Here is a 24,270-nt window from a genome sequence, read left to right as displayed (position 1 = left end):
GACAGAATAAGAATACCCTCAAAGGAGAAAATGAGCTGTAACATGGAAACAAAGTGGTTCTGGACCCATGTTCATATAACACAATTTCTTCATCTACATGTGAGGGATATGTCCTGCAGTTTGTGCCATACAATTTTGTTACACACACACACACACACATACACACACACACACACACACACACACACACAACCTGTTGCAGAGCATGATCTACAACATGAACAGCTGTTTCATCACACATGCCATTTGGATTCTCTCTCCAGACACCAGTTTCTCAGCACCCTGCAGATGGAAACTAGCATTACTATGTGTCCTTGATTCTCGCCACCCACCTGGCCTTAAACTTCTTTGGCTTCAGCATTTCTGCACAGTAATTATTCCTTTCTTCACTCCACTTAATTTTCTACACTGAGGTGACAAAAGTCATTGGATACCTCCTAATATTGTGTCACAAGTCTTTTTGCCCAACATAGAGCAGTAACTTGATATGGCAAGGACTCGACAAGTTGTTGAAGTCCCCTGCAGAAATACTGAGCCATCCATAATTCCAGAAGTTTTTTTATGTCAGATGATCTGAGTGGCCCAACAACGACAATGATATGATTTCCAAATAATGGAAAGAGTAAAACCAACTATTTATGTGAAGGTGAGGTATCGAGCAATCCCTCCCCCCCCCCTCTCCTCTCTCTCTCTCTCTCTCTCTCTCTCTCTCTCTCTCTCTCTCTCTCTCTCTCACACACACACACACACACACACTCACTCACTCACTCCGTGTCTATGTCTCTGTCTCTGTCCCCCTCCTTAGTTCCATATATTCACACAGCTGCAAAAAGACTAATACAGAAAATGGAAATCTACCTGTTGTTGTTGTTGTTGTTGTTGTGGTCTTCAGTCCTGAGACTGGTTTGATGCAGCTCTCCATGCTACTCTATCCTGTGCAAGCTGCTTCATCTCCCAGTACCTACTGCAACCTACATCCTTCTGAATCTGCTTAGTGTATTCATCTCTTGGTCTCCCCCTACGATTTTTACCCTCCACGCTGCCCTCCAATGCTAAATTTGTGATCCCTTGATGCCTCAGAACATGTCCTACAAACTGATCCCTTCTTCTGGTCAAGTTGTGCCACAAACTCCTCTTCTCCCCAATCCTATTCAGTACCTCCTCATTAGTTATGTGATCTACCCATCTAATCTTCAGCATTCTTCTGTAGCACCACATTTCGAAAGATTCTATTCTCTTCTTGTCCAAACTATTTACTGTCCATGTTTCACTTCCATACATGGCTACACTCCATACAAATACTTTCAGAAATGACTTCCTGACACTTAAATCTATACTCGATGTTAACAAATTTCTCTTCTTCAGAAACGCTTTCCTTGCCATTGCCAGTCTACATTTTATATCCTCTCTACTTCGACCATCATCAGTTATTTTGCTCCCCAAATAGCAAAACTCATTTACTACTTTAAGTGTCTCATTTCCTAATCTAATACCCTCAGCATCACCCGACTTAATTCGACTACATTCCATTATCCTCGTTTTGCTTTTGTTGATGTTCATCCTATATCCTCCCTTCAAGACACCATCCATTCCGTTCAACTGCTCTTCCAAGTCCTTTGCTGTCTCTGACAGAATTACAATGTCATCGGCGAACCTCAAAGTTTTTATTTCTTCTCCATGGATTTTAATACCTACTCCAAATTTTTCTTTTGTTTCCTTTACTGCTTGCTCAATATACAGATTGAATAACATCGGGGAGAGGCTACAACCCTGTCTTACTCCCTTCCCAACCACTGCTTCCCTTTCATGTCCCTCGACTCTTAAAACTGCCATCTGGTTTTTGTACAAATTGTAAATAGCCTTTCGCTCCCTGTATTTTACCCCGCCACCTTTAGAATTTGAAAGAGAGTATTCCAGTCAACATTGTCAAAAGCTTTCTCTAAGTCCACAAATGCTAGAAATGTAGGTTTACCTTTCCTTAATCTTTCTTCTAAGATAAGTCGTAAGGTCAGTATTGCCTCACGTGTTCCAGTATTTCTACGGAATCCAAACTGATCTTCCCCGAGGTCGGCTTCTACTAGTTTTTCCATTCGTCTGTAAAGAATTTGTGTTAGTATTTTGCAGCTGTGGCTTATTAAACTGATCGTTCGGTAAATCTCACATCTTTCAACACCTGCTTTCTTTGGGATTGGAATTATTATATTCTTCTTGAAGTCTGAGGGTATTTCGCCTGTTTCATACATCTTGCTCACCAGATGGTAGAGTTTTGTCAGGACTGGCTCTCCCAAGGCCGTCAGTAGTTCCAATGGAATGTTGTCTACTCCGGGTGCCTTGTTTCGACTCAGGTCTTTCAGTGCTCTGTCAAACTCTTCACGCAGTATCGTGTTTCCCATTTCATCTTCATCTACATCCTCTTCCATTTCCATAATATTGTCCTCAAGTACATCGCCCTTGTATAGACCCTCTATATACTCCTTCCACCTTCCTGCTTTCCCTTCTTTGCTTGGAACTGGGTTTCCATCTGAACTCTTGATGTTCATAGAAGTGGTTCTCTTATCTCCAAAGGTCTCTTTAATTTTCCTGTAGGCAGTATCTATCTTACCCCTAGTGAGATAAGCCTCTAAATCCTTACATTTGTCCTCTAGCCATCCCTGCTTAGCCATTTTGCACTTCCTGTCGATCTCATTTTTGAGACATTTGTATTTCTTTTTGCCTGCTTCGTTTACTGCATTTTTATATTTTCTCCTTTCATCAATTAAATTCAATATTTCTTCTGTTACCCAAGGATTTCTACTAACCCTCATCTTTTTACCTACTTGATCCTCTGCTGCCTTCACTACTTCATCCCTCAAAGCTACCCATTCTTCTTCTACTGTATTTCTTTCCCCCATTCCTGTCAATTGTTCCCTTATGCTCTCCCTGAAACTCTGTACAACCTCTGGTTCTTTCAGTTTATCCAGGTCCCACCTCCTTAAATTTCCACCTTTTTGCAGTTTCTTCAGTTTTAATCTACAGGTCATAACCAAGAGATTGTGGTCAGAGTCCACATCTGCCCCTGGAAATGTCTTACAATTTAAAACCTGGTTCCTAAATCTCTGTCTTACCATTATATAATCTATCTGATACCTTTTAGTATCTCCAGGGTTCTTCCATGTATACAACCTTCTATCATGATTCTTAAACCAAGTGTTAGCTATGATTAAGTTGTGCTCTGTGCAAAATTCTACCAGGCGGCTTCCTCTTTCATTTCTTAGCCCCAATCCATATTCACCTACTATGTTTCCTTCTCTCCCTTTTCCTACACTCGAATTCCAGTCACCCATGACTATTAAATTTTCGTCTCCCTTCACTATCTGAATAATTTCTTTTATTTCCTCATACATTTATTCAATTTCTTCGTCATCTGCAGAGCTAGTTGGCATATAAACTTGTACTACTGTAGTAGGTGTGGGCTTCGTATCTATCTTGGCCACAATAATGCGTTCACTATGCTGTTTGTAGTAGCTTACCCGCATCCCTATTTTCCTATTCATTATTAAACCTACTCCTGCATTACCCCTATTTGACTTTGTGTTTATAACCCTGTAGTCACCTGACCAGAAGTCTTGTTCCTCCTGCCACCGAACTTCACTAATTCCTACTATATCTAACTTTAACCTATCCATTTCCCTTTTCAAATTTTCTAACCTACCTGCCCGATTAAGGGACCTGACATTCCACACTCCGATCCGTAGAACGCCAGTTTTCTTTCTCCTGATAACGACATCCTCTTGAGTAGTCCCCGCCCGGAGATCCGAATGGGGGACTATTTTACCTCCGGAATATTTTACCCAAGAGGACGCCATCATCATTTAATCATACAGTAAAGCTGCATGCCCTCGGGAAAAATTACGGCCGTAGTTTCCCCTTGCTTTCAGCCGTACGCAGTACCAGCACAGCAAGGCCGTTTTGGTTATTGTTACAAGGCCAGATCAGTCAATCATCCAGACTGTTGCCCTTGCAACTACTGAAAAGGCTGCTGCCCCTCTTCAGGAACCACACGTTTGTCTGGCCTCTCAACAGACACCCCTCCGTTGTGGTTGTACCTACGGTACGGCTACCTGTATCGCTGAGGCACGCAAGCCTCCCCACCAACGGCAAGGTCCATGGTTCATGGACCTACCTATCTGAAGTGTTATGTGTGACTTAAATTTTGTCGGTGGAATGTTTTAGAACAGGGGACACTCATCATATACTTCTTGTAGTCTACTGTGAGTGAGGTATGAGTGTTATACAATAGGAAGGGAATTCATCTCCACTAAGATTACGAGGCAAATTTAATAGAGAATGACAAAGTTCTTAACTTAAAAATATGAACACCTACATGAAAAACTGATAAGTTATTTTAGTACAATGTCTTATTTTATTGTAATAACTTGCTGGCATAATATATGTTTCATGCTAGCAATCAAGCAATATCATCAACTGCATTACAACTCACCTAACTGGAAATAACATGATGATGAATCAGAATGATGCATCAGAAAACACAGATGAGCAAACAGATCAAATTAGAAAAATCTTAAGTTCTGACCTCCACAGTTGGAAATTTCAACTGCAGAGGGCACTGTGACTTTCAAATCACGTGCTGTAGATTTTACATTTTACAAGTAAAACAACACGAAAAAGATACCTACCATATTTACTCGAATCTAAGCCGCACTTGAATCTAAGCCGCACTCGAATCTAAGCCGCACCTAAAAAATGAGACTCGAAATAAAGGAAAAAAAATTTCCCGAATCTAAGCCGCACCTGAAATTTGAAACTCGAAATTCAAATTGAGAGAAAAGTTTTAGGCCGCACCTCCAAATAGAAACAAAGTTGGTCCATTGTAATATGAGACACAATTTAGGTCGAATGAATGACGATACACCTACAGTAGTTTGGTTCGAGTCGCAAGCTTAGCCGTTAAGCTTTACCAGGTAACCCTTGCTATGTGTCAGGCCCTCCGTCCGTATTTATACGGGTACCCTTCCTTTTTCACGTGCTTCGTCTGGTTTGAATCGATTGCTTATTTTGCTTTGATCTGATAAGTGCCGTTTTCTTTGTTATAGGTGTTAACGTCACTCTAAGCTGAAAATGCATTATTGTACTGTGTCATGCATTGTTTGTCGCATTCTTATAGTGTGCTTGCTTTCGTGCACACTACCGCCACTTTTTAAAAAAAAAAAAAAAAAAAAAAAAAAAAAAAAAAAAAAAAAAAAAAAAAAAAAAAGGAATCATCCCATTAGCGAAACAATGGCAAGAGACTGCTATTTGTTGTTACTTACACTGCTGCTTTCTTTGATAATGATCAACAAGAACCAAATAATAGACTGCGTATGATAGAACATGTTCTGAACGAGAGTTAGGCGAAAATTTTTCTCCATTTGAAAATCTTTGCAGGCGCCTCTTTAGTACATTACATTCTCCACAGAAATTAGAGTCATCTTAGATTTAAAAATCTAGTCAATTTCCGTGTTTAATTTCTGACTGTATCACTAGTAGGCATAAGAATAATACAAATATGAACATGACATGATATGTATATTCTTCCGCGTTTGCTGTTGTCTCACTCTAGTTTCGTAGTTTATTAGGCAGACAGGATTTAAATGAGATAGCAGCAAACACGAAAGAATACATGGCAAAATGTTTATGTTCGTATTATTCTTATGGCGAAGAGAATACTGTATGTGATTCACATTTCATCAGGTTTCTATTAGCAACCATCTCTTCTCACAGGTAGGAAAAAATTCAAACGTAGAGTTGGCCATATTGACAAACATCCCAAACAGTCTTGCCAGTCGGATTTTTGTAGTACATTGAAATTCTGCTACATTCGAAGATGAACAATATGGAATTTGTATTTACTTCGTTGAATAATGTATGAAAATGTAGTGGTTGAAACTCGGGGCGGAGAAAAAAAAGCTCGTCTTCCACCTTCTTTTAAATTTATTTACTGACGCAGAGATTTTGGCCCCAGTATTTATCTTTATGCCTACAAAGCATGACTGTGTAGCGTTACATATATTCGACGGCAGAAGTTAGTTGTGGCGGCACCTACCAACATTTTTCAGAATTTCTGCTTGCTTTGCACTTGATTCTAAGCCGCAGGCGGTTTTTTGGATTACAAAAACCGGAAAACAAGTGCGGCTTAGATTCGAGTAAATACGGTAAATGCAATGCTTTCCAGAGTCCATATAAAAATTTAGAGGCTTTTTTCCTCACGTCAGGTAGCAAAAATGGTTACACAGCAAGTTATAACAAGGAGATTGCTTCAAATTTGCACAGGACATGACCATGAAGATTGTGCGACACTAAAACTTTGAAAGAAAAAGGGAACTGTTCTATTTACAACATTTGTAATTATTACACTTCTTACTAGTTTTTGTTCTTATCATGACATAATCTATTTTGTTCATTTTCCTCCAACATCCTCAGAATCAGAGTAAAGGGGAACAACAATAACAACAACAGTAAAATAACAACAATAAAATAAGGCAATGGTACTGTTAGGTTAAGGAAAAAATTCTACATAAAATCAGTTTCTACACTTGAAATTTCGTGCAAATAGCAGATGCAACTATTGTCTGACCTGATTTTGTACAAGAACAAATCGAACTATAGTATTCAGATCAATTTCAGCTATAAATAAGTGACTGAACAGAAAAAGAAGGGACAGAAAGAATATTACTGATGACCAATTCAATTACCTTGTAAAAGAGGAGTTGTAACTAAGTTTCAAAAGCAAACTGATTGCTCTTCTTGATGGAGATGTGAAAAGACCAATAGAACATGGTCAATAAAAGAATAGGGTATAAAGGTAAAATAATCTAGAGTCTTGCCAAGAAAAATTGACTCCCAATATCTAGATGCACTTCAGGAATATATCAAACATTCTATAGATGTCATTTCAGAAGTGTATCATCAAAATGCAGAGTATATTTCATAGAAGGCATTAGTAATGAGCTCAAAACCAAATGCAATAAAATCTTTTCTGTATTAAAAAGTGGTTTGTTGTCTACTTGAGAAAAGTTTTCCCTACTCATCTTATTCTTCTAGAAACTTTATATGGGTTGTACAGTAAAATAAAATATCCCTACTTGTGTTTGGTTTGACACCTCAGTTGGTGTCACATTACCAAGTCCTTTCTTTGTGTGTTCTATACTCAATTGGTACTTTGTCATAATTTTTTTACATAACTGCCCAGTTATGCCATAAATATGACAAAACTACATAAGTTGCGCAGCCACATAATAAATATAATAAAGCAAAATGATGTCATAGTTCACAAGTAACCTTAAAGACTCCATTAAGGTAGTGCTTTAAAAACACAGAAAGAACACACACACAAACACACAGGCACCTGTTACTTAAATTTTCCCCCCTGGTAATTAGTATGATTTCTACCCGTCAAGGAGGATAAGGGAACACCACCTCCAGTAAAATCATGACTGATAAATAAACTGATTCAAATCAATCTACAGATTACAGGCTGCTGTACATATGATCTTTTTATGGTCTTAAATGTTCATTAACCAATTTCCCTAACTTTTTAACAGTCAGTGGCAACACAGGGCAAGATATAATTTGAAAAAAAATTATCTGGACCTGTCTACGTTTAGAAACATAATAAGTTTTGTGAAATATAAGAATGGGTACCTGATATGATCAAGTTGGGTAAAGTTAAAAACCACACATAGTAATGATTAGTCATCTTTTGGATGTTACAGCTGTTCTTAATTTCCATGGTTGTGAAGAAAAATTGGTGAAAACTGCTGCCTTACCACTGTACTTGACATGTTACTTTGAGATGTTACAAAAAGTTACTTTTTCCACAACTGCTGTATTAATTATTCCACATGCACGCTAATGAAATGTAAGATGACGTCGAGTTCAGATGCGAGTAATATTAACATGACTAAAAGTTAGTTACATTGTAAAAAACAGTGTTTGAGATAAGTGTAAATGTGAAATTGAGAAGTCTGAAGAGCTTCCAGAAAGTTGTTGATATTCAGAGGCAGCAAAACACTAATATTAGAAACAAAAACTGTGAGTCATAAACACAGTTTTCAAGCAGCATTTGAAGCGGTTTACCAGGTAGAAAAATGATATGGGAAACTACAAATGGTATAAAACATTTGTGCACGAGTGGTTACAGGGCACTAGTGGAGAAAAATTGCCAGAAGTGTGTAAACAATTCAAACTTTCTTCCCATTGTCAGCAACAGTCAAACCTGTGCAAATAATTCAGTAACACTTCCCAGTGAAAACAATAGACAAAAGTGTGGAAACAATTCAAACACTCTTCCTATTTCTCTAGAAATGCCTAACCAAGTGATTAAGAATTAATATAAATCTAATGTCACGTGAACAAACAGGTTTAGCTTGTTCATGACACTGCTTTTGTTTGAGTGTGAGCAGATGCAGCACAAACCTTGCACACAATTTTCTCATGTCCAAATTTTCAGATAATATGCGATGTACCGCACTTTTTGAAATACCTTCTACGTCTGGTACCTCACAGACTTTCAGTCAATGATCATCCAGTACTGCTTTGTGGATTTTCTTCACCATTTCTGGAGTCGTCTCCTCATTTGGTCGACCACTGCATTGCTCAGCTTGGCAGCTCGTACGACCACATTTAAACTCGGTACCCAATATTTTACTGTTGACAACGAAGGAGCAGACACTCCCAAAGTAGAATCTAGCTCAGGTTTAATATTAGCTGCAGTGAGGCCTTTAAAAAAAAAGTATCACATAACAATGGCCAATTTTCTCCATCTTCACAAGTCCACTCACAACATTCACTATTGATGGATGCCAAACAAATACTAAACAATGTGGCGTCTTCAAACTTGAAACATATGCTTCATAGATCCTATACTTTCTAATGCAGAGATATTTTTCAATAACGAGTGCCATCTCTCAGTCAGGCCTGGTACTTACGGGACCACCCTCTTAATTCTCACTTTATCGAACTTCGGGCCCCGACGAGACAGAATTTTTAGAAAAAGTAATACTTTAATACAGTACTTGTCCAAATATAAACAGCACAAAATTATAACTGTAGGTGATATTAACATTGATATATGGGCAAGAAGAAAAAATAATTCAATCTGTATAGTTAATTCTTTAAAGCCACTGAACTATTACCATCTCAATGAAAAGCCCACCAGACTAAATTTGTGTCTTGATTGGTAATATACAGAGACTCTCTTGAATGTGATGTTATAGAATTTGGAATATCAGATCATGAAATGCCATAGCTTCAAACTGAAAATTAGCTCTCGATATTGGATGAAGGGAAGTGACATATACACTACTATGAGAATCCAATGTAAACCATATGATAGAACAGTTTATCTCCTAAGAGAGATTAAGTGCATAGTAGAAAAGATGTGCCTCACTGTAATCAAAAGATGTCATACACATAAGCAGCAGCAGCATACCAACAAGTGGTACACTCCACAATTTAACAAACTCAGGATACCACTATTAATTCTGAAAGCTAAGTCCCATAAAACTGACCAGGCCAAGAAAAACTACATAAATACATGAACACTCAACAGATCTAAAATTAAAAAAATGCTACGTGCAGTGCAAATGATTAGTATATTTTATATCCCAAAAATAAATGTAAAGCAGACTCGAATGTCATCAAAAAGGAAATTAACACTATCAATCAAGAAAACAGTATCAATATTGACAGCGATACATTCATGAATATTCTGTAAATAGTGCCAGTGCTACTGCTCCAGTTAACAATCCTACCTTAGGTGCATAAGCCCTATTAACTCGTGCAAAACAAACATGTGAGAAATTTACATGGCTTCTAATCACATTCAAGAATCAATGTACAATCTAAGGAAATCCCCACCAGAAGACTATTTTGGATTCAGTAATTTCATCATACAGTGTGCAGCAAAGGAAATCAAAATGCCACTTCTCTCACAGTCTAAAAGGAATTTTTCTGGAATGCCGCAAGCTCACAGTTACAGTAAGCCTCCAACATAACTACAGACCTGTTTCAATAGCACCAATCATATCCACGATAACGGAAAACTGTATGTGTAAACAGATATACAGCTATTTTGAAAGTAAAAAAATATTAAATGGGCAATGATTCAAATTCAGGTCTCACCTATTAACTGTAAAAGAAGCCGACACTTTGTGAATATTGTTTATGAAGGGTATGAAAAAAGGTTATGTATGTCTGGAACACTTACTGATTTAAGCAAAGCATTTGACTCAGTTTTATCATTTAAGCAATAGTATGCAAATAAGCACAGATCATCCATACTCCCAATTAAAAAGTACCACCTCACGGCTCTGTTTTGTGCCTTTCCTGTTTATTGTCTACATTAATAACTTTCTAATAAGAGTATGCTATATGCTGATGACATGACATTAATAACCACCAGTGAGAATTTACAAAGTGTAGAAGCTAACAGCAGATAATTGATGCAAATGACTTATCATCATTGGTGTCAAGTCTGTGAGCTGTGCATAAACCAAATAAAAACACAACAAATAATTTTTAATCTGAAGGTAACTAAAAATGAAAATAAAAACAGTAAAACTACTTTGACTGTTCATAGACCAAAAACTGTCTTGGGAAGAACACACAAATTATCTATGTAGCAAACTAGCTCGTGTACTTTTTTTATTCTATACATTAAGGAACAGTGTGAGCAAAAAATTGTTGCCCCACTTTTATTTTGCTTTCTTTCATTCTCATCTGCAGTATGGAATACTGTTCAGGGGCAATTCCCCAGGAGCTGTAAATGCATTCTCAAACAGCAAAAGAAGACAAATATTTAGTAGGATTATCACCCAGACAGTCCTGCATAAACCACTTTAAATGTCTTGGCGTAATGACATTACCTACCCTGTAAATGTATAACTGTTTGATATAAGCCAGAGAAAACCTGTAAAAATTCAACAAGAAATGTGATGTGGGTGTACACAATATCAGAAATAGTCACTTATTGGATTTGCCTTCCTCAAGACTTGCCATGGTCCATAATAACTATAAATAACTGAGCATAAAATTTTCAATGAGCTACCGTACCCAGCTTGTACAGTACCATTAAATGAATATAAAATCTTATTACAAACTTGGCAAAAATACAGTGAATTGTATTCAACTGAAGAATTCCTACAAATTAATCATTACAATATATATTTTTTATGCATAATAAAAAAATCTTTTAGTTCTTAAATAAACTAGTTATTTTCTGTATATGTAACTGATTATTGTACCAAACTTGACACCACTATAAATTTTGACAAAGCCAGTTGTATGAAAAATTCTGAAAGGCAAATAAAATATTTTAATCCATTCTATACAAGTGGTGGTGATAAAAACACTGAAGATAACATGTGAAGTGCTGAAACATGTGTATAAGAACAATAAATGTATTATATCTTCCATAATGCTGTAATGTTAGTTTTTTTCATGAATAGAGTATTAAAATACCTGAAGAAGTGTAGTTCTATCATTAATTAACATCAGCTATTGGAGAGTAATATACAACAATATATACATCAAATTATTCCCCATGGAACAAACAGAACACACATTACAAAGAGAATTAGAGTGGACGGTACAACACCAAGTCATAGTAATTGGATGCAGCTCATATGACATTTAAAAAAATGTCCCCAAGAACCAAAAACATGCAACCTAATGTAGTGGACTTCAGAACCAAAAATAAAATGAAATCTTAAATCATTAATGGATGCTTTCAATTTTCATACTACTAAGGCACAAAATCAATCATTACGGCATGCCTTCAAATACAATTTACTGAAAACTTTAATTTACATACAGGATACTGGGTCAAACTGAAATAGGAGACAGTAAAATTCACACCAAGAATGTTTAATGTAAGGATGAGTTGTTAAATTCTACAACATATGGAAGAGTTAAGAGAAGATCATACACAATCATCAGGCAAGGCACACAGAAATATCCATACAAGCAATCCAAAATTAAAGAAAATTATGGCTCATAACTGCTTCGTACAAGCCTAAATGACAATGGCCAATGCATAAAACTAATGTATAGACACAATATTATTGAAAAGTACATCTAGCAATATTATGTATTCCTAAGAGAAACATCTGTGTGGCACCCATGATTGTGTTATTAGCAGAACAAAAAAGATATACGGCTAAATTATTCAGTTGACTTACTACATCATCCGGCCTCTCTATATTGGTCTGGTTGCATTGATGACAGACTTGCTGCATTAATGCTAACCTAGTTGTGTGCAGTTCCCTTTGTAGTGATTCTTCCTTTGCCTGCACAAAATGTACCATGTTCCACGATATGATTTTGTTATAGGAATGCAAAGTTATTAAAATGTAATGAACTCTTAATTAACTGCATAAGTAATATTTTCATTAAACTTGTATAGTTTAAAGCATGACAAATTTCATTTTTAAATATGAGATATGAGTGAGTTGATATGGACACTGATAGTCAACTACTTATATATATTCTGTTTGTTTCAGAGTGCTCATCATATTTGGAAGACAAACAGAACAGTTTTATAAAATACACAATTCTATTAACTGTACTTAAACAGACTGCAACATATGTGTGCCTTAATCTCAACTGATTATGCTCACGTCCAGTTAACTGGTTCAAATGCAGAGCTATCTAATGATACACCCACTCTTATTTCAGTAATGTTTGATACCTTCAGACAGTGACAAAATAGTGGAAGCTCATTCATTTGAACAAAAAAAGTCTCTAAATACTATGACATGTCAGTGTTATATATATCTACAAAGGGAACTACAGATAAATAAGTTAGCGTAGTCCCCCATTGCAACGAGTTTTTTTGTCTTCAATTTTACACAACTACAGACTCAACTTACACTCAAATGAAATCATAACTTTTGAGAATGAAAATGTGTGTAATTATACCTTTTTGAAAAAGTTAAAAAGATAAATTGCCATAATTGTTAAATCAGCATTCCCGTCCTTGTTTCTTGGGCAGTGTAACAAAAAGGATGAACAATGACTACGAATGAGATGAAGTGCAAAAATTATCATGGAAATTGATGGGGAGTGATTAATTAGGCAAAGGTGGTGATAAATTTAACTTGATAAAGGATACACCTCTTAACACACTTGGTGTCACCATCTAGTGGATGAGCTTACTCACACAACTAATCATTTTCAAAATCATCAGACAAATATTATATTGTAGTCTCAGCACAACACTATTTTATTAAGGATGCTTATGTATTACATGCTGTATTTCTGAGGTGAGAAACAAGCAGAAATACATACAAAAATATAAATGAAGTCTACTTAAACATTGCAAATTAAGAACATTGTGCCCATCCAATGTCAGTTTGAATCTTTGTGAATACGCCCCATTCATTTTCTGTGTTGAACACAAAGATTTTCTTTTCTGCACAGTTTGTTTACTTCCTAAGATTCATTTAAAATTTATTGGTCTGCAGTTTACAGGTCCTATGGTGACTATTTTACTCACTCAAAGTGTTTCACAGCCAGCAGGCTATTTACTGAAGTAACATGTGTTCTCTAGAGTAATTTCAGAGTAATATATAATTCATTTATCTGGTCAATGCATAATTTCCATTTCTGGCATGAATTCGTTGTACTTATTACCTGATCACATTTTGGTCACCCTGCTCTTCTTTTGTTTTCCATTTCAAGTCTGTTCTCCTATACTACTGACATGCAACTTACATCATGTTTGTTTTCCCCTTTGGCTAATATGCAACTTACATCATGTTTGTCTTCCCCCTTTGGCTATCGTAGCTTTATGAGCACATTTTGCAAACTCCACTCTTGTAAATTCTACACATGGATGATTTTCTTCCATTCCTCCTCAGTGCTTCAGCATTTACGAATACACTGTTACAAGAGTTTTGTTCCTAAATCAGTAATAATAGACCAATAAAATTAATTGACCATTGCCCAATTTCCTTTATAACATACTGAATCTCTAGCCATAAACACCCAATATAACAAATTCGTCAAATAATTTTTTCTGTGATGCCAAATGTAAATTATAGGTCCATAAACGTATTTCATTTGATATGTACTGAAGAAATGGCAGTTTGGCTCTCCAAAGAACTGTGGATTCATCTAATGATACACAATGCTACTAATCTCTTGCTAAAATATTGAGCCAATTCACAGGTCCTAGTTTGTGTGTGTCTTAAAACCTTCTCAGTCATTAGTGAGATATCGACAACCAAAGAGCGCACTTCTCTGTCACGTTCACCGGAGTGCACTAATCACACAGCCGTGCTCCGTGTATGACCACAGAGTGCTCCGTGTACTGCCATAGATCCCCCTCTCGTTTACTCCATTTCAAAATGCTACGAGGGAAGAATGACCGAACAACTACACAGACGAGTTCAAAGTTATCCGAGCTTACTGTTGTCGTCGTCATTTCGTGAAAGATATATGGGAGGGAGTGGTATGCTGCTTGACTCTTCTTGGAAAGTACATTCTCAAAACATTCACTGTGATGCATAACACACTCGTGTTACCGGGCACTAGTCTCTATGAGCACCTGAGCACATCTACGAGGAAAGAGGCCATTATTCTTTTGACTCTATCCACCTCTTCTGCTGATGTTATGTAAAATATCTGACTAGTGAGCAAGTCGAGAAAGCTAGCTCCCTCACAGATGAATTACAATACCTCAGCGACATTTTTCCTTCCATTATTGTTCTGTTGTTTCTCCACTCCAAATTGCTCTGGACACATATTCCTAGTTATTCAACAACTACCACTCATTTATTGTGCAAGTAAACAATAATGGGCTTTCCATCTATGTAAACACAAAATGTTTATGCTGCGGGTAAAACACCTCTCTGTAGGTCCTTGTGCATTTAATTACAGTTTTCCGTCATTGCAATTTCGTTTACTTGTGACAGCATCACCGGCATACACACACATATGCACAGTGTAAATGATGGCTGTTTACAGTGTACCACAGCAGTGTAGCAGTGCAGGGGGAGTCGAGACACCGAGACAGACAGCCTGACACAGGACACTCGTGGCCCTCAGAGCAGGTAGGTAGCCTAGACTGGCCTACAAGGGCTCCCTAAGCTACAGCACATGCACACCATGTGAGAGTTTTAATATCGTCTCGTGCCACTGGCTTACTCGTGCACTTACAAATTGTAAAATTGACCTTCGTGTAAATATTATCTCATAATATTGTGAATTTTAATGGATTAAAATTAATAATTGTGTACTTTTGTTTCTCTGGTCGTCTTACTACATGTTCAAAAGTCTTTTCCTTTCATTACCCTTACAGGAAAGGTTAACTCACTAATGTTATCAAAAGTCGGTGAGAGGATGTTAAAAATCTCGCACAGCATGCGTGCAGTGTAGCTCCTGCACAGTTATCATTTACAGGGTATACGTAATAAACGGTCACTGTTGCATTACACTCCCCCCGAGGTAAATCCAAACAGAATCCCACATCTGACAATGTTTCCTCTTTTTAAGACTAATGTGCTGAGCTTTAACTGCCAGGAAATCACCAATATAGCCATAAAGCTGGTCTGACATTCTGTTAACTCATAAATTATTCACTAATTGACAATGCAGAACTGTATCTGACACCTTTCAGAAATTGAGGCAAACTGCATCAATTTGGACAGCACTATGTATTGTCCTCTGGTCACGGCTTCAAGAAATGTAAGGGGAAGAGACACTGAGAAATTGGGGGCAGAACACGCACAGAATTTGGGGACAATGAAGGAATTTGGGTGATGGGGCAAGCAGAGGAGACTGTGAAGGGAAATGACAAAACTAAGGTGTAAACAGAGTGGTGGTGAGGAGAGTGGGCAATAAAATAATCTGAGGATCAAGTTAGTATTATCTTCATCTCACTTTCTCCAATAAGTTATTGGATTAATTTCACTGAATTTCAACAATAATTAATCATTAATTTCCTTATCAAATTTCAAACTTATATTACTCAAACATTACATCTGTAAATGCATTCCTCATCTTAGATATTAATTCTGGGGTTACTACATCAAAATTCATTCTGTCTTTAGTCATACACATTATTTATAACACAATTTTGAAAATGTATTTTTTTTTTTAAATTTTGAAGATCTCTGTTTACTTCTCCTTAATAGTCAACTGAATAAACAGTATTGTGTTAAAGGCTAGACATCACAAGAAATAAACCTGGCATGCTTAGTATTCAGAAGGAGTAAAAGAAAGCTACAGTGAGGGCGCTGGCAAGTACAATACACACACACACGCACGCAAAACAGCATGTCCAGTCTTAAAAGACATATAAGATTTGCTGATAATTACTTGAACTACTAATACGTTCACTACTTTTCCACACAGCATACCACAAATTAACACAAAACCTTAAATAAAACTTTTCTCTGTTACAGTTTGAATCATACCAACTGGAACATTAGTCTATCAACCTAATGTGACAGAATTAACGTCTCCAATATGCTCTGTCAACTTCTCTACTCAGTCAGAGAAAAACTACATTTGAAGAACAAACAAGGCACTCTGAATTTACCTGTAAATGTAGGAAAATCTGTCTAAAACCCACCTCTATTCTCCCACAACAGTCTTGAATTTAACTACAGAACATTTGAACTGGGGGGGGGGAATCTACTAGTCAGCATAACAGCTATTATAGACTAATGAATCACACATCTTTCAAGCAAATTTTATAGCCTTCTGTTACAGAACTGTAATCTCTGAACTGGGCACTGAATTACAGGAACTATACAGTATGTAACTTAACGAAATGTCTGGAGGGAAAAAATAAAAAAAAATAGAAATACAAAGCAAAATTGAAGTCAAAGGGGAAAAAATTGACAATATTTGTGATCCAGTTGTCTTAGAGCAGTAAAGTGGAGAATCCCAATTGCAAGATCTGAAGATCTCTTTCAGTACTCAACAAATATTCTTGTTAGTAAATAAGACTTCATACTTACAGTATATAGAGAAATTTTTCTTTTGCATGTATTGATACATGTATTTACATGAGAAATATGCAACAGTATGCACACAGGAATTGACAGTATAAGCTGATGAAGGAAGGTTCACTTTTATCAAGATATCGGATATAAACCAATTTAAATACAAACAGCATAAAGAAATTAACCCTGAATCATCAGTTATAATTAGCAGTTTGAATAACATAGGGGCTGCTTATAGTTGCCATTTACCTCAGCTAAGGTCTACTCACAGTCCACATGCTTGAAGATTTCCTTTGCTCTATTATCAATTGAACACGATGTAAGCACATTAATGTCTGAAGTGCAGTATGGTGTAGTATAGAAAACTACATTAAAATATCATTTTCGAAGTGGGTCATAAAAATAGTGCTACAGTGACATAATGACTGTGAGCAACAATGCCAAAAGTACCAGAGGTAATGAAATGTTTAGGCCTACTGCAGAAAATTGGGGCCAATATAATCTAGGGTAGGAAACTGACGCCAAAATTAGTGCTAACCATGCTAGTCATTCCTGCAACATTAATATGAACAAGCCACCCAAGTAAGTAATACTCAAAAGAATACAGATGACACGAAAATAGAAATATGAAACTAGTATTAATTAGATTTACATCCACAAGGGCCTGTATAACAGAAGTAGGAAAGCAGCTATTTGAAGCCGAATATCATCTGCTTGACCTCACTATGAGATTCCATTCCAAACTAAACTTCCATAAAAACCGTCAACAGTTGTTAAATGTGTAAGAATAATTTCTTCATGAAACTATGTAAATGGACAACATGTGTCAATAACAATTTTTACTATTTCTTTCAGTTCCCCTTGTTTGTGAAAGATACTATTACTTATTGAATAAGGAAAATAAGTAAGTTAATACTGAATAAACGATTCAGTTAAGTACCTTGTGGTCAGCTATGATCTGCTGTAATCGCGTCTGCACTTCGTTGCGGACATGGGCGAGCCCGTCCACATCGTCCAGTCTGCAACCCGGTCCCGATGCAGTCCCGGATATTCCCGTTCCAGTATTGCTCTGAGCCGGCCTGCACTCGTCCACTGGTGTAGCTGGATATCCTGAGCTAGGCGTTCTCGACAGAGATGAACATGGCGGAGGTGTGGAATAACGAGACGTCTTGCCACTACCGTTGGCACCCGTTCTGGCTCGGCACGACTGGCAAACGTCAGCAGACAGGTGGGGTGGTGTTGATGAGCCCGAACTGCAGGGGGTGGGCACCAGAGCTTCAGCAACGAGTGTCTCTGTAGAGCTCTCTGCAACTGCTACAGCAGTACTGCCTGCAGCTTCAGGTGGAAGTGCAACGTTCAATGAGTCTGCTGACTCGCATGCTGACTCCTGCGATGGTTCTGGTACGGTTGTCGCGCAAAGCTGCTAAAAATAAAGTGTGATTATACAACAGAGCTCAGTAAAACTGGTCTGCAGTATTTTGTGTAAAAACAAACCTAAGCAAGGACAGACAGCTAAGACAGACAGCTATTCACCTGCAGGCAACTGACATATGGTATGAGAAAGGAGTCTTTAGCTTGGTGCTCACTCAGGTTGGGGTTTTGGGAAGGGGGTAGGGCACCTAAACTTTTACAGGGAGAAAAAAAGAGAGCAGTAACTTTTAAAGCAAGTGACATTTTACCGTGCTGCTGCACATGCCTTTGTGCCACTCAACAACCCTTGCAAAAACAGACATAATGTCTGATGGGATACCGCAATCACCAGTTATACAATATTACTTATAATCCACCTTGATTGCAAAAATGTTTAATCACATGACAGGTTTCGGTTCCTCTAGAACCATCTTCATCCAACTTTTCCATTGTTTGATAACGCCTATTTTAGTATTTATGACGACTTACTGAAATGATCACTGTTGCGTATAGAAGTCCAAGCCGAAGGATGAGAGATGATGCACCGATGAAACAACTGGAAGATGCGTGCAGCGCCTAGCGTTGTTGACGGGGTCCTCCAGCACGGTCCTCTTACCCACAGCGATGGACATCAGACGACTGAATGGCTCGCGGCACAACACCGAAATAGTGAGAACCATGGAAGCAGACCATGGAGGAAAACAAGTCTACACCAGCGCCATGGATATAGAAATCGCCCTTTGTTTTCGATCAAACAAAAATGATAATTTTATTATGTATTTTAATTTTGACAAGTACAGATTTTAACCTTGACAACTACAGATTGTAACTGAGTATTTTTAGAGATAAAAGCAAAGTAAATCTACTTATTACAGTATGTGCATATGTAATGTAACAAATGTACCAGACGCCACCTGTCGATATGAGTTTTATAATCAATATAAATGACGTGCATTCTGAAAACCAATTTAATGTAACGCAGCATGTGAAGGTTGCTGTGTGTGGACTGGTTACTCCTGTAACCAAAATTGCAGGTACGTTTTGGTACATTTAATGTTGATCGGATAGGATGAAATAGGTTTGCATTTGTGAAATAGTAAATTAGTATCATTGTCATTTCAGATCTGAAGATGGTTCTAGAGGAACCGAAACCGCTCATGTGAATAAACATTTTTGCAATCAAGACTGATTATAAGTAACATAATACTCAACAATCCGATGCAGGTGAATGGTTGAACATCATTTATGTTCGAAGAAACAGTTGGTGTTACACGTCAGGAAGATATACATGGGAGCTATGAAACATTTTATGAACATGAGCAATATCCTGTAACAAGAGAACAATTACACCCCCCCCCCCCTTTGCCAAATGAACGAATCAACAGAATAATGTGCTAACAAAGAGAAAATAGTCTTTAATTTCTAAGCAATTGTTTTAGCACTGTTTGAGATAAAAATGTTTATTACTGCTTACAAAGAGGGATAAAAAAGTAATGTGAATTTTTGCTTTTCTTAAAAAGTCTTTATTTATTCATCAACATCAACTTTGTCCTGTTCAAAGTAATTACACTCAGATATAACACAATTCCAATCATGGAAGCACTTCTGGAACTCACTTTTCATTACGGTTTTCAGCTCTTTCAGCGACTGTGTTCTTATCTCATCAATGGTGGCAAAATGACACCCTTTCATGGTTTTCTTAGCCCTCTGGAATATAAAGAAGTCATAATGGGCTATGTTCGGCGAATACGGTGGCTCAAGTATCATAAGAGTTTTGTTTTTTATAAAAAAATGAACAACAATTCAGGTGTGAGTGGGAGCATTATCATGATGCAATTTCCACGAGTGGTTATGTGACAATTCTAGTCTTCTTCACATGTGATTGAACTTGTCAAACTTTTTTTCGGTCTTTGTTCTTCGGGCAGTATCCACTGGGGCAACTGGCCCTTGGTTTCGATGTCATACCCATATACTCGTATTTTGTCACGTGTTATAATTTTCTTTGGAAGTTTTGGATCATTGTACACTTAATTCAGCAATTCCTGAGTGAAGTCTATCTAACGTTGTTTATGGTCGAACCTCAATAATGTTTTAACAAACTTTGCTGCTACATATTTCACCTCCAAAACATCTGAAAAAACTGCTTGGTATGAGCCAAAAGACATTCCAACACCATCAGCAATCTCTCTGATGGTGATTAACTGATTTTCCAGAATCATTTTCTTTAGTTGTTCCAAATTGTTGTCAGTTATCAACGTGCTAGGGTGTCCAGGGTGGTCGTCATCTTCACTGCCTTCTTGACCCTCTCTAATCGTTTATACCCCTCTGAACCCCGTCTTATTCATATCAGATTCTCCAAAAGCCACACTCAAAATTTTGAATGTGTTGCTGCATTTAATTCCCTTTTCAAGCGAAATTGAATGCGTATTCTTTTATCTGTCTTTCTCAGAAGTAAAAATTTGCAGATCACTCAAAAGCACTTATAAACTTTTCAACTGTCAACAATAAACTAAATATTCAAAGCAGCTGAAAGTGCAAAGATACACCAGGAAAACGTGCACCAACAAGATTAAAAAAGAAAAAAATTGGAAATCATATGTATAAAGGCCTTCAAATTACAAATTCTCATTACTTTTTGATCACACCTTGTATGTCTATGACATATAAAATGAGTCAGCATGTGTAGGCCAAAAGTAAAGTTGACACACACCACAATATATAATTTAAACCTGTAAGACAAGTTATGACATAATTAGAAAAAAACTTTTACAGAAATAGAGATCATACAAGCAATACAGTAGAAGAAGTATGGGTAGCTTTGAGGGATGAATTAGTGAAGGCAGCAGAGGATCAAGTAGGTAAAAAGATGAGGGCTAGTAGAAATCCTTGGGTAACAGAAGAAATATTGAATTTAATTGATGAAAGGAGAAAATATAAAAACGCAATAAATGAAGTAGGCAAAAAGGAATACAAACATCTCAAAAATGAGATCGACAGGAAGTGCAAAATGGCTAAGCAGGGATGGTTAGAGGATAAATGTAAGGATGTAGAGGCTTATCTCACTAGGGGTAAGATAGATACTGCCTACAGGAGAATTAAAGAGACCGTTGGCAAAAAGAGAACCACTTGTATGAATTTCAAGAGCTCAGAAGGAAACCCAGTTCTAAGCAAAGAAGGGAAAGCAGACAGGTGGAAGGAGTAAATAGATGGTCTATACAAGGGCGACGTACTTGAGGACAATATTATGGAAATGGAAGAGGATGTAGATGAAGATGAAATGGGAGATACGATACTGCATGAAGAGTTTGACAACATTCCATTAAATTACTGCCAGCCTTGGGAGAGCCAGTCCTGATAAAACTCTACCATCTGGCGAGCAAGATGTACAAGACAGGCGAAATGCCCTCAAACTTCAAGAAAAATATAATAATTCCAATCCCAAAGAAAGTAGGTGTTGACAGATGTGAAAATTCCGAACTATCAGTTTAATAAGTCACAGCTGCAAAATACTAACACGAATTCTTTACAGATGAATGAAAAAACTGGTAGAAGCAGACCTCGGGGAAGATCAGTTTGGATTCCGTAGAAATACTGGAACACATGAGGCAATACTGACCTTACGACTTACCTTAGAAGAAAGATTAAGGAAAGGCAAACCTACGTTTCTAGCATTTGTAGACTTAGAGAAAGCTTTTGACAGTGTTGACTGGAATACTCTGTTTCAAATTCTAAAGGTGGCAGGGGTAAAATACAGGGAGCGAAAGGCTATTTACAATTTGTACAGAAACCAGATGGCAGTTATCAGAGTCAAGGGACATGAAAAGGAAGCAGTGGTTGGGAAGGGAGTGAGACAGGGTTGTAGCCTCTCCCTGATGTTATTCAATCTGTATATTGAGCAAGCAGTAAAGGAAACAGAAGAAAAATTTGGAGAAGGTATTAAAATCCATGGTAAAGAAATAAAAACTTTGAGGTTCGCCGATGACATTGTAATTCTGTCAGAGACAGCAAAGAACTTGGAAGAGCAGTCGAACAGAATGGACAGTGTCTTGAAAGGAGAATATAAGATGAACATCAACAAAAGCAAAATGAGGATACTGGAATGTAATCGAACTAAGTAGGGGGTTGCTGATGAAATTATATTAGGAAATGAGACATTTAAAGTAGTAAAGGAGTTTTGCTATTTGGGGAGCAAAATAACTGATGATGGTCGAAGTAGAGAGGATATAAAATGTAGACTGGCAATGGCAAGGAAAGCGTTTCTGAAGAAGAGAAATTCGTTAACATCGAGTATAGATTTAAGTGTCAGGAAGTCGTTTCTGCAAGTATTTGTAGGGAGTGTAGCCATGTATGGAAGTGAAACATGGACGATAAATAGTTTGGACAAGAAGAGAATAGATGCTTTTGAATGTGGTGCTACAGAAGAATGGTGAAGATTAGATGGGTAGATCACATAACTAATGAGGAGGTATTGAATAGGATTGGGGAGAGTAGGAGTTTGTGGCACAACTTGACTAGAAGAAGGGATCGGCTCGTAGGACGTGTTCTGAGGCATCAAGGGATCACCAATTTAATATTGGAGGGCAGCGCGGAGGGTAAAAATTGTAGAGGGAGACCTAGAGATGAATACACTAAGCAGATTCAGAAGGATGTAGGTTGCAGTAAGTACTGGGAGATGAAGCAGCTTGCACAGGATAGAGTAGCATGGAGGGCTGCATCAAACCAGTCTCAGGACTGAAGACCACAACAACAAGAACAACAAATTTGGAGATTCAGAGTTTGATCAGTAGTAGCTTCTGCGTTGATGTGTGGATGGGGAGGGGGAATAGGAGATGGGAGGGGGAGAGAGAATCTGGAGACAACATGTCATACCAGATGGCTGAACTGTTGTTCAGCTTTTGGGATGCAACCTTCCTATCACCCCAGCTGATTTGATTCCCTCCTCCGTAGCATCTGAATCCCATAATTTTAGGTAACTTCTGGTGTCTAATTCACTTTTATCTTCTCCCAAAATGTCCTCAGCCTTATTTCTATCACTCTCTTCGCACCTTACATTTATTTATTAATTTAATACAGTCCCGATCTCTCTGCACGCAATTTCCGTACTTCTAGAGCCCTGAAGAAAGATATCTATAGCTGTCAATTTCCTTAGCATGAAGAGGCGCATGCCTGGGTACAATCCTCATTCCTTAGGCAACCACAGACACTTTTCTGTGAATGCACTGATCATTTTGTCCCACACTGTGGTGAATGTATTAACAGTCATGGTGATTATTTTTGAACTAGTAGACTTTTTTTTATCTGATTGCCCCTTATATTTAATATACGCAGTTTTATCTAACCCTTTAACTGAGAAGCAGCAATTCAGAGTTGGAACATAACAAACTTTCTCAGTTAGTAGAAGTATTACTTAAAAACTAATGGGAACTCTGCAGAATAATATATAGAAAAATGGAAAAAAATGACGATCTAACAGATGATCAGTGGGGTTGCAGGAAAAGTAAAGGCAACACCACAGGGCAGTAATAACACTGCACTTGATAACAGAAACAAGACTTAAGGCAAATCAAAGGCATGTTTACAGGATTTGTGAACTGACAAAAAGTGTTTGACAATGTGAAATGGTGCAAGATGTTTGAAAGGCTAAAGAGAATAGGTATAGACAAGTAACACACAAAATTTACTGGGTACTTGAATTAACTCTCACTGTTTGTTGAACACAAAATAAATTTTTATTTTAAAAGAATGATAATTTATTGAAAGTAGTGCCCTTAGCAGCTAAAACCTTTTCCCAATTTTCGGGTACCAAATGGGAATGGATTAAAAAGAATTGAGGTTCTTTTAAGGTGATGCACTCGTGTAGCAAGTTAGT

General features: G+C 37.3%; 1 protein-coding gene across 4 annotated transcripts in view; it reads right to left on the bottom strand.

Annotated features, from left to right (window-relative positions):
- Window positions 1-24,270, bottom strand: part of LOC126202935 (myotubularin-related protein 3) — a 175,643-nt gene that overhangs the window by 79,797 nt on the left and 71,576 nt on the right. For 2 of the 4 annotated variants that reach the window (XM_049937028.1, XM_049937029.1), the window contains exons 11-12: window positions 17,932-18,414; window positions 12,219-12,326 (exon numbers count right to left, since the gene is read on the bottom strand). In XM_049937028.1, the coding sequence (XP_049792985.1) occupies window positions 12,219-12,326; window positions 17,932-18,414 (591 nt within the window). The remainder of the gene's footprint in view (window positions 1-12,218; window positions 12,327-17,931; window positions 18,415-24,270) is intronic. The other 2 variants (XM_049937031.1, XM_049937032.1) reach the window with 2 other exon arrangements.

Source organism: Schistocerca nitens, chromosome 9 (genome assembly GCF_023898315.1).
Source record: "Schistocerca nitens isolate TAMUIC-IGC-003100 chromosome 9, iqSchNite1.1, whole genome shotgun sequence".
Lineage (NCBI taxonomy): Eukaryota > Metazoa > Arthropoda > Insecta > Orthoptera > Acrididae > Schistocerca > Schistocerca nitens.
This window is presented reverse-complemented; position numbering and strand designations above follow the sequence as displayed.